Genomic DNA, 14,486 nt, shown 5'->3' with positions numbered 1-14,486 from the left:
TTGAACATCGCGCATCAAAGATCAAATCAGCATCTTTCTCTCTTCTTCAAATGAGAGAATTATAAAGTGCAAATTTGATATTTATCACGTACTAAATACCCAGGCGTTAAAGATCGAATCATCCATCTTTCTCCCTTCTTTTTATCTGTTACACTGCTATTACTAATTAAATAATAATTACCTCAGCACTGTTTTTACAACAAAACTTGATATATCTTATGAGTTACTACGGACGCGTTCTTGCTTTACATGCTATTTACATACATTTACAACTTAACTTACGCTATCACTTACAGCAGAGTTTTCTTTCTTTTTATGTTTAGGTATACACTATTCATACCCTGAATTCTACAGTAATTCTAGAGTTTATACGTGCACTTTTTACGTCACATAATTTTCTTATCTTATACCTTATACAGATTATAGTTTTCCTGCTTTACATGTTATCAAAAGTAGTTCTCTTACCTCTTACCTTATGCAGTATGGTTCACCATTGATGATAATCAGCAAGTTAGCAATTCTAAGAAAATAAATCGGAATAAATCGTAGAATAAGATCTTTTCGACACCAGGCATCGTCCCATGTGTTTCTGCGCATGGTTTCAAGGTCTTCTACGTGTTCCTTAAGTCCGATTCAGCTTAACCGTTTTAGCTTAACTCACTCTTTTCGTCTCTTTCTAAGGGGCAAATTAAAGAGACGAAGAGTGAGTTAAGCTACGGTTAAAGTTAAGCGACGTTAGTGCAACCGGGCCTAAGTATGGTTTCTAGGTAATCCCTATTCTCGAAGTCGCTGTTATATTTCAATACATAATGGCGTCTTTCCTCTTGAAAGTGTTAAGTGACTTAGCAAACATCGTGGGAAACTATTGGAAGAACAACGAACCGTACGTCACAGCGGCGATTTGAGATCATTCAGCATTTGTTACATCTACTTTCTATATTAAAAGCAAGAAAAAGATAAACGAGTCAGAGGCAGTAGAAAGAAGAGAGAGGGAAAAGAGATTATAGCAAGAGGAGAACGGTGGGGGAAAGGAACCGAGGAAAGAGGAGAATTAGCGAGGTAGGAGTACGCAGTGGACGAGAGTGAAGGAGGAAAAGGAACAAAGATTGCACGTGGGGAGCGAGAGAGATTATATTGGCATAGAAAAAGAGTAACGGAATGTGAGGAGAGAGAAGGATGAAAAGGACGCTCGAGATACAGGAAAAAAGCATTGAACAAAATGGGAGGTGGGGAAGGGGGAGAGGGAGAAGCGACCCGGGAGAGAGAAACACGGGGGGTAAGAGGAGAAGAGGAAGATTGGGAAAAGCGTTCAGGGAGAGAAAAAGAGAGTACACGGGGCAGGAAGGGCTGCACGCAGAAAGGGAGAAAGCTAGGGAGAAAGAAAGGGGGAGCCAAGGGCCATTCCCCGCTCTCCGCCGGAACGGCGGAGTGGGGAAAGAGAGATGGCAGAATTGGAAGGGGGCCGCAACAGGGAGTCGATGAGACGAGCGAAGAGCACGGGCAACTCCGCGGTAAGGGACGGGAGAGGAGAGAGGAGCTGGTAGTCGTAACCCCAGCTGGTAACGACGCGAGAGGGGCAAGCTGCGGCGCGTTGTGTGTTAGTACGGGGGTTACTATATATTATCTTCGCCGAAGGGGGAAGCGCGGAGAGGAGGGAAGGCAACAAGGAGGTACGATCCGGTAGTAGTGGGAGAAAAACGAAGGAGGAGAGAGAGAGAGAGAGAGAGAGAGAGATAGCGGAAAAAGCAAGATAGAAGAGAAGCGGACGAGACGAGGAGAGACGAGCTGACGAACCGGCAGAGCTAGTATAGTCGCATCGGATCCGAAGGACAGTAGACAGAGACGGATAAACGAGCGAGAGCGGAAGAAGGAGGGGGTCGTGACTGCCCGAGAGAGCAAGCGGGTCGGCGAGAGGGAGGAGAGCGAGCATATACCCGAAGGGACAGAAACGACGAGGGGGAGAGAGCCCGCGGGGAGGGAAAGGGCATATCCCACTCCGCGTGCCTCCCGCTCAGTTTGGCAAGAGACGTCGTCGGTGGTACGTGTAGTTATCGCGCTCGCGTGCTCTCCATCTCTCTTTCCCGTCGTCTCGTCGCGTCAGCTATACAGTCCAGCCAGACGGCTGTCGCGCGTTAGTTCTCGAGTGCGCCGCGCGGCGCTATCCACCGGGCCCCGTCGTGATTTCGTGACCGCCCTGCGCGCCCCGAGTGTGTAGTGCTTCCTCGCCGTTTGCGATCGGGAGGGAAGCGGCGGATTTCCCGGCAGGTTTTCTGCGCGGTTGCTGTACGTTTTCGCACGTCGTTGCTCCGTCGCAGGCCAAGCGCGTGCGATGAAGCGGAATCGCCACGATCGCGGCCGATCGAGAGACGGTGAATGACGCGTAACGGCGAGCGACGAGATCGCGCTGTACCACGCGCGATACCGTAGGCCGCCGACGGTCACAAAGAGGGAACCTCGAAAGGGAGAGACCGTGCGGGAGGGAGGACGTGCAAGCATCGGAGAGCATCGCCGGAGACGTTCTCGTTCCGCGTCGGACGTGGCGCTCTCACATCGGTGCACGTCGCGTCGTCGTACGTGGTGCATCGCGCGAGGAACAACGAACGCGTCGCCGTCGTGTAGTCGCCGTAGTCCTATGCACACACGCGCGGGCGCTCGCGCGCGCGCACGTATCACGCTCGTGCCCCAGAATCGTGCGCTGGAGAGTGCATAGCCGTTGCGCCCGCCATCCCCGCTGGCACGTTTCGCATGTTCGTCGTCGTCGCGCATACAAGTACGTATAAACACGAGCACATTGGCACTTGATACTCGTATAAACACGGTCACATACGTGTGTGTGTGCGCGCGCGCACACATGATACAATACTCGCGCACACGCAGCCCCACCGGTCGCTCACACACACACACACACACAGAGGATTGAAGGAAGGTAAGTGTTTACGCTTGTGTGCGAGAGATGGAGCGACGGGGCGTACGGTTTTCTTCGTCTCCTCCGTTGTGTTATCCCCATATCCTCCCCTCCTTCTCATCTGGCTATCTCCCTCACTCACACATCCTTTCTCGCACGTATAGAATACACACACACATGCAGATATTTTTCTTTTCAACGTATATATTAGTATTTACGCGTTTTCTCATTCTGCGCTGCTTCGTTCTCGGTTCGAAATCACACGGGATTCGTTTGTCAATCGAGAAACACTCGGGCAGAAGAAGCATGGATGGCGAGACGCATTATTGGTCGATTGTTGATCGTGACATTGAGACAAACCGCGTATTCGTGTAGTTTAAGTACCGCGAGATGTATAAAGCGTGTAACGAAAGTGCGAGTACACACGCACGTTTCACTGCTCCACTGTCATTGCCATACCGATATGGATAAACTAACAATCTAGAATTCTAGACAATTGCGCAGGCACATGTAAGCACAGTAGCATTGCGATAGATAGAATAATTAATCCTGCCAATTAGCGTAATTGTTTTAAATATTTCGAGCTTGTTCCGCTTATCACAAACGAACAAGTGGCCTAATTGCCAAATCCAAAAAATGCCGAAAACTAGAATAAATTGAATCAATAGAATGGAATTCTCTCTCATTAGATGTTTAAATTGATTTTGTGTCTTTACCTGTCCGCAACATTCTTTTCGCGGCGGAATCAGAAAGTTGGTCGAGAAGTGGGACAAAGTGATGGAAAATAATGGAGATTGCTTTGAAAATTAATATCGCGTTGTTTTTGGTATAAAGTTTGCACTTTGTGAGAAAGAGTATCGAATTAATATACAATATACTTAATACTCTTTAGGCCTAGGCAGATCTGCCGAGTCACATGTATCTCGAGCTCTTTGCGAGGGTGGTGTGTGTGTGTGTGTGTGAGAAGGATCTTGTCACTTCAATTCTTCGAATGTTCCACGAAACGCTTCGCGTACGAGGAGCACGTGCTGATTTCCGAAGCACGTGTATGCCGCAACTCAGCACGTATTAGCGATTCTCTTCGCGGACCATGTTACGCGAGTGTGGCGAATTTCGAGACGACCGCTTTATCAAAAACCGCCACCGCCGGTTTATCCCGATGGTGCAAGCATTTCGCTGACACCATGTCTTCAGTTGCTTCTGCTAACTCCATGATCTTTAAATAACAAACGTATAAGATGTTCCCATCAATCTTATGCTTACCGAAATAAGCTTTCTCAGATCTAGTAAACAACATTTCGCTTCGACGAATTAACAAATTCAAGATGCAACATTAAATCAATTAACATTATCCAATAATGTTACGTTCAATATATTTTCCATAATATTTAAATTCAAAACGTAACGCAAACCATCAAAATGAGGATTGAATGAGACAGCGACAAGGAGAAACTGAAATATTCTCAGACTCTGTTCCAATTTTGTTTATTGATGTCTAAGGATTATCATTTATACCTTTCGTTTTTCCGTACTCACTCACGAGTTAGAATTCGCAGATCTGGCTGTGTGGAGCCTCCCCATTATTACTTGAGATATTATTCTCGGGATATCTGCGTGATTTTCGCGCGACGTGTTCCCGCGTCTCGTTCGCCGTGCACCGCGAGAATTTCGCTCCTTCGTCTTGGAACAGCCCGATATAAATAGACGTAGTTACTAGACATCGCAGAACGTGATACATACTTAAAGGCATACTTCAGGGGACGAAATAATCCGGATAACTGTAAACGATGGTGGTAAAACGTGCCGCGTGAGAATAGAACGACGATGTGTTGTTCCATCTCTCGCAGAAAACTTGGTGCTTTTTTCATCGCGGATGCTATTCGCGTGTCATTACTTCGTAATAGACTGTACATCGATCACAGATAGCGTATTTCATCAGAGACATTTCTGGCTTGATAGGCGGAGCATGCTTGATCAGCGGCCACAGTTTTTGGGGATCACAGTTGGAAGACCAACCCTCGAGTCTTTTTTCAAAGGTCCTAAAGGTGATAAACGTCTTTCTGAATGAACCACTCTGATTCAGTTTTCTCTTCCCAAATGAAAACGAGACAAATGAAGAGTGCCCATTTTACTCGAGACCTGGCCTTGTGTTAATGGCGGAATCCACATCTTCGGTATACGCGCACACACGTGTCCGCGTTTATGGCGATGCGCCGCATATCCCTCGACGCTTCGGAGCGCGTAGAGTCGGTCCAAATGGAGACGTAAAAAGGGAAAGGAGGAAAGGAAAAAGTCGGAAAGTTTTGAATTTTCGCATGCATGGTGTAAGAACCAGGCGAATAGACTTATCGTCAGGGCCACAAAATACCGCGATATTCGATCAATACTGCCAGGTATATATATTCGACGGGCGTGCACACACGCAAATGTACACCACGTTGCAAGGGACGTTTGGCGGTTTTAACCGCACTGCCGGGTGAGCGGAAAAACGGAAGGAACGATTTTAAACAGAGACGGGAATAGGGAACGCACCCGTGTATCCACAGGCGGGTTGGTCTGGGGGGGATGAGGGGTGACAAGGGTGACGGAGGGGATCGTAGCTACCTGAGAAACCTTTGGAAAATTCAACTATAGACATAATGACAAATCGCTGACAATTTTCATATTCGGCAAAACTATACAAGGTTACGAATACAGCTGTTACGAGAGTGGAGAAATTCTTGAAGTTGTCAAGAAAGTAATTTCGGATCGAAGATCCGAAAGAATTAACTGTAACTGTGACTGTAATTTTTCAACATGTTCCGTCACTGGTGAAAGTTTTGCTTTTTCAATGTTGCCTTACCGGTGGTAAGCTAGATCGATGTTTAAATTAATATTAATAATAATTTGTTTAATTAATATATAATAAACAGTACAGTTAATTAATATATAAATGGCACAGTTAACGATAAGGTTAATTAATACATACAAATTTCTATTTCTCGATATTACTGTGTCTGAAATAAGCAACAGAAAAAGTTCTCTTTACTAAATTATAGTACTAATAGCACCACCAAAATCGATGTTGCAGTTGATTTTTAAAATTCGATGCACCCAAACTGATGGTATTTTTCCTTTACAGACTTCGCGTTTTGCAATTTATTTGCATGACGAAGAAATGGCTGGTATCGGCAAGAGGACACTTTTACGCGATGTGAACCCGTATCTAATTTGTAAAATATGCCGCGGCTACCTCATAGACGCCGTAACCGTGGTGGAGTGCTTGCACTCTTGTGAGTAAAGTTGAGATTGTAATAGTCAATCTTTTCTGATTGATTATTGCACTTGCCATTAATTCTCATCGGAATTTTTGCTATTTAGTTTGCAGGAGCTGCATCTTGAAGCATCTCGGCAATGTGGCGCATTGTCCGTCATGCAAACACGCGCTCAACAAGGCAAAACCAAACATCAAGTATGTAGCTTTATGTGCTACGTATATAATACATGTAATTTATGTTACATAAATGTTTTTGTTTTTGCAAAAATATGATCGGACTACCACACCAATAATAAAACTTTAATATAATTATTCAAAATAATTTAACTATGCGATTAAATTTAATTTCAAATAAATTCAAAAATATTAATAAATTGATTGTGTGTTGGAAGATAACGATCCTACTTTTTATAGATTGTATGTAATAAGCATAAACTGTATATTTTGAAATTTATCTACCAGATGATTCACATAATCGTGATTTTTCTGCAGAGCCGACAAAGCGTTACAAGATATCGTGTACAAACTGGTGCCCGGATTATATCATAAGGAAATGTTGAAGAGACGGGAGTTCTACAAGAAGCATCCTGAGCACGGTAAGTCGTTGCATAGATGCTCGAAATGTTCGCGCAACAGATATTCGCATTTAAAATCCACATTATCAAACGAAGCACATTTCGCTGATAGCTGATCGTGCGTTTACCTTGCTAAATCGTCGGTATTCCGATATTACATGGTTTGGATCAGGTCTTCTCGTTAGAAAGTGGTGTCTCGCCATTGCATCAAAGTCAGCGAAGTTACACACTTTATTGGACGACGCTATAAACCGACTTTCGAGTGAAAACGTGAATAAATGCACGTTGTAAGCAAAATACGGAACGCGCGTATATTCGCATATGACGCAAAGTTTGTCTCGGTAAAAATTTTAACGTGCTTTCGCGAGGAAACTTTCGAACTTAGTTGAAGAATTGGCTAAGGTTCAATAATAATGTTTGAATTTTGCTTAATCTCTAATAAACGAAAGGTATCTGAAATATTAAATTTTTTTATACAGCAAACTCGGCAACGCCGGAACAACGCGGTGAGGATGTGAGCGGACGATTAATATTCAATCCAGAAGATGTAGTGAGCTTGAGTCTAGAGTACCTACCACCTGGAGTAGATCCGTTGACCATACTGAGCACCAACGATATGGATACGAACAATTTGAACGGTGCCAATGGTAGTAATAATAATAGTAACAATAACGCAGTCAGCAACAAGCGATACCTGCAGTGTCCTGCTCTGGTGACCATCGCACACCTGAAGAAATTTATAGCGATGAAGTACAGCGTCGACATAACGAGATACACCGTCGAGATTTGCCATCGGCGTGCGCCACTGCCCGAACATTGGACTCTCATGGACGTCGCTTACATTTATGCATGGAAGAGGGTACGCTATTAATTTTTTATTTATTTCTCATTAATTTGCATTACATTAAAGGATTTATTTTACTCATGACTTTACATATAAAATTGCTTCTTGCGTAGATCGCACCAATAAGATTCTTCTATCGGGTGGCGCAAGAGGAACAGAGGCTCGAGGCACCGTTGCACCAAAGACCATCGACCCCGGGACTCGGAGCTTGTTTGCCGCCGAATGATGCGCGGGACGACAGTAATACGGACACTAATCATCCTATTAATCATCCTGAGATAACTGAATCCGAGCCGAAGCAGCAAGTCCACCAAACCATCAGAAATAAGTCAGCGAGTGACAACAATGAAAAAACGACATCTTCGCCAAAAGATCTGAGTAAAACTGCGAACGACAAGCCGCACGTGAAGCCGCTCGTGGAACGCAAGCAAGCACCGACCACCGAGAAGGATGAAGCAAACAAGACGACGATGAGGACAACGGTATCTACAACATCATCGACATCGACAGCAACAAACACGACGATGCTGACCACGGCAGCGACAAACGTATCTTCCTCATCGATGGTGAGCGTGTCGCCTTCGTCGACACCAACGACATGCGACGATTCAACTAAGCAGATAAAGACTCCGATTAAAATACTGAAGAACCCGGACGGGAAGTACGAAGTGTTAAAGAGTCCATCCTCCGTTGGCTGGAACGGGAAAGATCCGACCGCCGCGGTGACCGACATTAAAAGTTCTACGAGTCCCGAGTTCAGTGTCGTGAATTCCAACGGAGTGAAAATAACGTTGAAGCAATGCTCACCGCCGCAGAACAGCAGTGCGAAGAAACCGAAGGTTATCAGTAACGTTTTGCTGCGTTGCGGCCAGATGGAAAAAGATGCGTCGTCGTCGTCATTGCCGTCGTTACCATCATCGTTATTCCCCTCGCCCTCGTCGTTGAGCCCGTCATTGGCGTTGCAGTCGCTGCAGCAGCAGCAGGACAAAGATAAATCGGTCGCGACGATCGGTCCGCTGCATCCGGATAAGCAAGAGAAGCAACGGCGTAAGGTGACTTTCGTAGACCAACTTCCGGGCTCGGAGAAGGTAACGTCGCCCACTAATGCCAGCGCTGTCCTCAAAACGGCCCTTAAGAGGCCCGCGGAGCAACAGGATAAGAAGCAATTCCTTCAAAGCATCCAGTTGACTGCTAGGGAATCAGTGTCGGATCACGATAGTAAGGTGAAGTCACCTATTCGAGACACTCCGGCAAACATTCCGGCAGGCGTTCTGGCAAACGACGTTAAATCACTTCAGAAGGGCAACGCGATGCCGAGGAGTTTGGAGGAAACTCTGAAGAAAGACGGTAACGAGGTCAAAGAGAACAGCAGCGCCGAGAACGCCAGCTCAAACGCGAACACCATCGTAGCAAGCGCGATTGCCAAGCGCGTTACCGGAATGCCCGCTAGTAATCGAACGTACGCGTCGGGCAGAATCGATGACACGGACGGACGTGCGTCGTTCAACTCGGGAACCAGTATAAACATTACGAACAGCAATAACAAGATGGACGTGTATACTTTTTCAAGCGATCCGCCGATTGTACCGGCTGGAGCGGTGAAAAGGAAGTGTCCACCGGGCGTACCGATAGCCGATCTCAAGCGTCGGAAATCGCCGCAGATCGCACAAAAAGAAGTCAATAAAAAGCAACAAATTGTTCCTTCACAGAATGCTGCTATTAAAATGCCACGTACGCCGTCTGCGGAACACGTGATACCTACGAGTAGAGCGACTAACATAACGGCAGATCACCCGGGTAGCAACCCGGGTCGCGCGCCGAACAACGTGAAATCGTCGAGCGGCCCGATGCTCTCACATGACACGAGGAATCTTCTGGATGGCTGCGGTTTGAGCATTCCAGCGAGTTTGAGCATAACGCTGACCTCGCCCAAGTCCGCGGGAACATCGGGACAGCTGGTCGAATCTAATCTCGTTGATCTCGTTGATAATACTCGCAAGGTAGCGCTGGGCAAAGTAAATCCTAGTATCACGTTGAATGACCGATCGGTCAATTCGCGCGTGCTGAAAGCGCTCAAGACGGGGCAGATTAGGATGCCCACCACGCCGCCGAAGGCCAAACCGCCGGCGACGATGATAACCGCAGCGAAACAGACGATGACAAGTCGAAGTGGCGAGGTGGTGAATCATCAACAACGAACAACATCAGTAGCCGGCAAACGGAAAAGAGAACCGCAGGAGCCGTCCAAAGACATTCTGGACTTGAGCGGAAGCAACAAGAAGATGGACATGCATCCTCTAAGGATCCCTCAACCGGTGACGAAGCTCAATAAGACCAACAAGGTTATTCCTAGGGACACCATGCAACCGGGAGGCATCTCCGATCAGGGACAAGTGGTGACGCTCATGAGCGGGCACAAGTATTATCGAGCACCACCGGGTTCCTTGACACCCGCCGCTCATCGTGTTACCGATTGCCCGTTACCGGCACCGTCGCGGACGCCCGTCTACGCACCGTCCCTTGGTTCCCTCGGCCATCCGAATGCGAATTTCCCGTCGGTTTTTCCGAGTCTGCAGAGCATCTTCGCTCTCAGTCAGGCACCGAATCTCCAGCAGTTTCAAATGGACACGGCGCGATTGCGACTGCCACCACGTTCCACTGCAGAATCCAGCGGTGGAGCTGCGACTGGAGCCACTGAAAACGGCAATCCCGGTATCAGCGGAATGCCGGGGAAGAGTCATTTGGCTGCTCAGTGCGCGCCGGTTAAGCCTGCGAGGTCTTCCGTGGCGCCCTTAGCAGTGCCGATTAACAAGCAACAGTCCACCGACAAGTTGGCGAGCGCCAATAAAGCAGCGGTAAGCGATGCGGGTAAGCTTCCAATGTTTCGTAACAACGAAAGCCTCGATTCGACAGATGAAGCTCCACGCGCGACTGTTCAACGAAAATACTCTTCGAACGTCGAAAGCACGAATAATAGACTCGTATCACGGAGCAACGACGACAGCACGAAGAGCAATGCACCAGCTACTACTGTCGAGACCGTTAAAGATCCGAATGTAGAGTCTAAAAACTCAGGATCAACCGATACGGATAGTTCATTGCAGCAGCAGCAGCAGCAGCAGCATCGCGAGGCAGCGAGCCCTAGAGTATCGTCGACGGCTTCGCCGTCGCCACCTCCTGGTAATGGCAGTGTAAATACGAGAAACGAGGATAGTGTTAATCATAATGATAATATCAATAGCAACGATACGAACGCGAGTAACAAAGCCGCAAGTGCGACGTTCAGTCCGCCGAAGAACAACGTCAGTTCCGAAATGACGTGTAATAAATCGCCGGTTAGTCCGGATTCCAGTTCGATCACAGTGGAGAGTACTGCGACGAACAAGAGTTGTTCGACGTCGACGGATCAGGAAACGGTGACGGATGCCCAGACATCGTCCGATGTAGTCAAACCTTCCGACTCGACTGCCAATCCTGATGACAGTGCCGTTGACGGTTCAGCTACTTCCGACGATGGCAACAAGCTCAACGTCAACAAATCGGAAGCAACTGAAATTGCGAAGCAATTGACTTCGGAGATGGTACAAAAAAGATTGTTAGCAGTTTTCCCCTCGAACGAGTGGGCACATAACCCCATAGCCGCCGAACATCTTGGTAACTTTCTGAAAAGTCTGAATGCCACGATAAAGAGCAAGGGACATGCCGAAGAATCCAACAAGACATCCGAGGCGTCTGACCGAAAGATTGTTGGCAATGATGGTACGAGGACCAATAATGATGCTTCCGTAAACTCAAAGAAAGACATTGTCGAGCGTTCGTAATGATTTCGTAAAGTCATTTTACAGTGTCGCGGGAACGATATGCGCACGATATAATGTGTACGAAATCATCGCATATTTATATGGACTTTTACAGCTTCAAAGCGGACAGTTTTCAGTTTCTTGTATCTCGACGGTTGTTGTGTTTCACTAAATAACTTACCCGATTATGGCGTGAAAAATGTGTATTTTTACTTAACGTCGGAGTTTTTAAGATGCTATTACGCAGTGATGGTGAAAAGTATACGTACAAGCAAGCAAGCACGGATAAACGTTGAGACACTGCCATAGAAATAAAGGGCTGCAAAATAGTTTTCGACACAGACAGTTGCTGCAGTTTACGAGGATAGGAGAATCCTGTGAGAAACAACGTTATGTATATTATAGAATACGTAGTGTAAAGAGGAGACCGTGAATCTTATTTTTCCAAATTTCTTAAAACTACATTTTTCACCAACTGTGGAGTGATCTCTCTATATACATATAAACTATCTCATTAAATTGAAAACTTGCAACATTCCGAGAAAGAGAATCTGCAGTCTTTCTCCAAGAATTTATTTTATCGATGTAGATACAGGATATTTCTGTAATATGCGAGATTCACTTCAGGAATAGAATTCAGCACTTAAAAGTAACATTTATTCCGAATAAAATAATTTTTAAATTTCTTTAGCTTGATTTGCTGAAACAATGAGTGCAAAATTTATTGTAACTTGGAGAGAAGATCAAATAGAATATACTATAGTAACTTATATTAACTTTTTATTGTGCTAACTTTTAATTCCTGAAGTGTCTCACATTTATCACCTTGCACCTTGCAGTATCTTGTATGCTGACTAATTCTTTATAGCATATTGACCATAGTTGGTTGGGATGATTTCTGTGAATAAAATACATCTTATATATTTTATACTTCATTACTTTTGATGTCTGTTGTCGAAAGCAGATTGCATAAAATCATCCTGACCTACTGGACTAACAGTATGTGACAGGCATTACAGATGTGTTTATAATGATAACAAAAGTAAAACATAATGTAAGCAACAAGTTATAAATCGTATTCGCATCGCATATTTCACGTTAATTCTTTGATAGACTTTTACAACTTTACAATTAGGCAATATGTAAACACATTATGTACAGTCTGCAAGATATTTTTGCAATTATTGTTACACCGATATATATTGACTAATATATATTGAGTATAAATAATATATTGACGATTCGCTAGATGAAAAATGACTCTGTTGTGGTATTGTCGTGATAATGAAGTCATGATTATGTGTGATCATGGGAGCAAGTTGAATGAACAAAGTGTCATACGCGATTAAACGGAATTCCTATTCAAATTCAAATATGTGTTTTATATGGAATACAGAATAGATTTAACACTCTATTGAATTTATTTAACTTTATTCAACTTCGTACGATACACATATCATACACATCGAAGAGTTATGAAATATATGATGCGAATATATGATGCAAAATTGGTCATGTAGATTCTGCTATAAATTGAGGATGTGCAATATTACATGTACATCGCTCTTGAGAACACGTGAAAGGAACTTTTAGATTAAAGTACTATTGTTAGCACCTATTTTATTCTTTGTGTTATGTTTTATGATTAGTTGTATGCTTGATTGATATATATATATATATATATATATATATATGATATATATATATACACACACACACACTGTACAATAATTGTTACGTTATATATAGCTCTGTATCTGTATTATATTAATTGTATTATTTTGAAATTTGTATATATTTAATATTATGTATAGTAACGAAGGAGAGGGAGTGAGGTATGCAGCAATATCTCATCTTTCACAAACTGATGTTACTTTGTAAGTGAAAAATCGAGCTAATCGATTGTATTTCTTGTGTTTTAATTAATTTGCAAGAAAGGTAACACACATGTATCACTTGTAAGAGAATATATCATTCATATACTTGGATATACATTAATTTGTACAATTCTTGTATCTTCGTTAATAAATTCCTCTAAAATATTTCTATTAATATATTTATAATATATATTTCTTTTGCAACTCTCTTTAGATATCCAAAGAAATGTGATAAGTTTATAAAAATTCTTCAAAGCTTTATTTTCATTTTTTTATTTGAGAGCAGAAAAAGGGATACAAAATATTGTAAAGCACTTGCAATAATGTCAATTGGATTGCAACCCATCTCCCAACATTCATATGTATGTATCCTAGAAAAAATTTAAAACGAATTAATTTTCCTTTGACATAAATGCATTCGAGAACAATCAAAAAGACAAATTAACGCATCAGTATTAATTGGCGGATGACCAAGTGTGGATTCTATTAAATGGTATAAAGGAAACTTGCTATATTAATTTATAAAAATTAAGAAATTAAATGGTATAAAGGAAACTTGCTATATTGATTAATAAAAATTTTCATACTTATTATGTTATGTAACCTATATGAGTGTCCCGTTTGTTACGATCAGACACCGCCAATCACAGCACTCGATACTTCGATGAATACAATATCCCTAGCTCAATGAGTATTCTGATTGGTGGAACCTTATCTGCGAGCAAATGGGACTCACTTACGTGTTACATACCTCGTAATGTTATGTACCATACATAACATTACGAGAAAATAAAAAGTTATCGTAATAATAATTATAAGTACATGAAAATGTAATAATTAATGTCGTTCCGCGACGCTTGCCACGCGGCGGAAGTAGAGAGCCTTTAATAAGAGAGTCGACAACTCGTCACGTGACCGATCGCGCGCTGATTGGCTGAGGGCCAAATGCACACCTATAGCTTTGAAATTAGGTTCATATAAAATGAAATTTAAATGAAATTAGGTTCAGTGCGAGCCTCGCACTGCGAGGAGAGCCTGCAATTGAAATTATTATTGCAACCCCTCCTTCCTTTCTAGGCGGAAATGGAGATAGAAAATTGCCACGGTAGCCAATCAACATCTCGCTTGCACGAAGGAGAGATGATAGTTACATAAAATATAAACGAGCCGCTGATTGGTCGATCGCGATATTCCCTATCCGACTTCCACCGCGTGACCAACGATGCCGC

The 14,486-nt window shown here is 43.9% G+C and overlaps 1 protein-coding gene and 1 long non-coding RNA gene across 2 annotated transcripts; one reads left to right on the top strand and one right to left on the bottom strand.

Moving 5' to 3' along the window:
• The first annotated feature begins 412 nt into the window (after window positions 1-412).
• Window positions 413-13,420, top strand: LOC105278377 (polycomb group protein Psc). The gene is made up of 6 exons (XM_011337414.3): window positions 413-2,770; window positions 6,027-6,177; window positions 6,266-6,356; window positions 6,654-6,757; window positions 7,216-7,595; window positions 7,694-13,420. The coding sequence occupies exons 2-6, from the start codon at window positions 6,063-6,065 to the stop codon at window positions 11,399-11,401; spliced, it is 4,398 nt and encodes a 1,465-aa protein (XP_011335716.2). The 5' UTR covers window positions 413-2,770; window positions 6,027-6,062; the 3' UTR covers window positions 11,402-13,420.
• A 94-nt stretch (window positions 13,421-13,514) lies between these two features.
• Window positions 13,515-14,436, bottom strand: LOC113562851. Its single transcript, XR_003407203.1, has 2 exons — window positions 13,845-14,436; window positions 13,515-13,628 (listed from the first exon to the last, which is right to left on the bottom strand). It is a non-coding gene; the product is annotated as an uncharacterized LOC113562851 (long non-coding RNA).
• Window positions 14,437-14,486: the final 50 nt, after the last annotated feature.

The sequence above is a fragment of the Ooceraea biroi genome, chromosome 10 (genome assembly GCF_003672135.1).
Source record: "Ooceraea biroi isolate clonal line C1 chromosome 10, Obir_v5.4, whole genome shotgun sequence".
Lineage (NCBI taxonomy): Eukaryota > Metazoa > Arthropoda > Insecta > Hymenoptera > Formicidae > Ooceraea > Ooceraea biroi.
This window is presented reverse-complemented; position numbering and strand designations above follow the sequence as displayed.

Bases quoted from the DNA above. Each gene is read 5' to 3' on its own strand.
- LOC105278377 (XM_011337414.3), top strand. From the start codon at position 6,063: ATGGCTGGTATCGGCAAGAGGACACTTTTACGCGATGTGAACCCGTAT. The intron at 6,758-7,215 runs GTAAGTCGTTGC...TTTTTTATACAG, and splicing joins CAAGAAGCATCCTGAGCACG to CAAACTCGGCAACGCCGGAA. The intron at 7,596-7,693 runs GTACGCTATTAA...CTTCTTGCGTAG, and splicing joins ACATTTATGCATGGAAGAGG to ATCGCACCAATAAGATTCTT.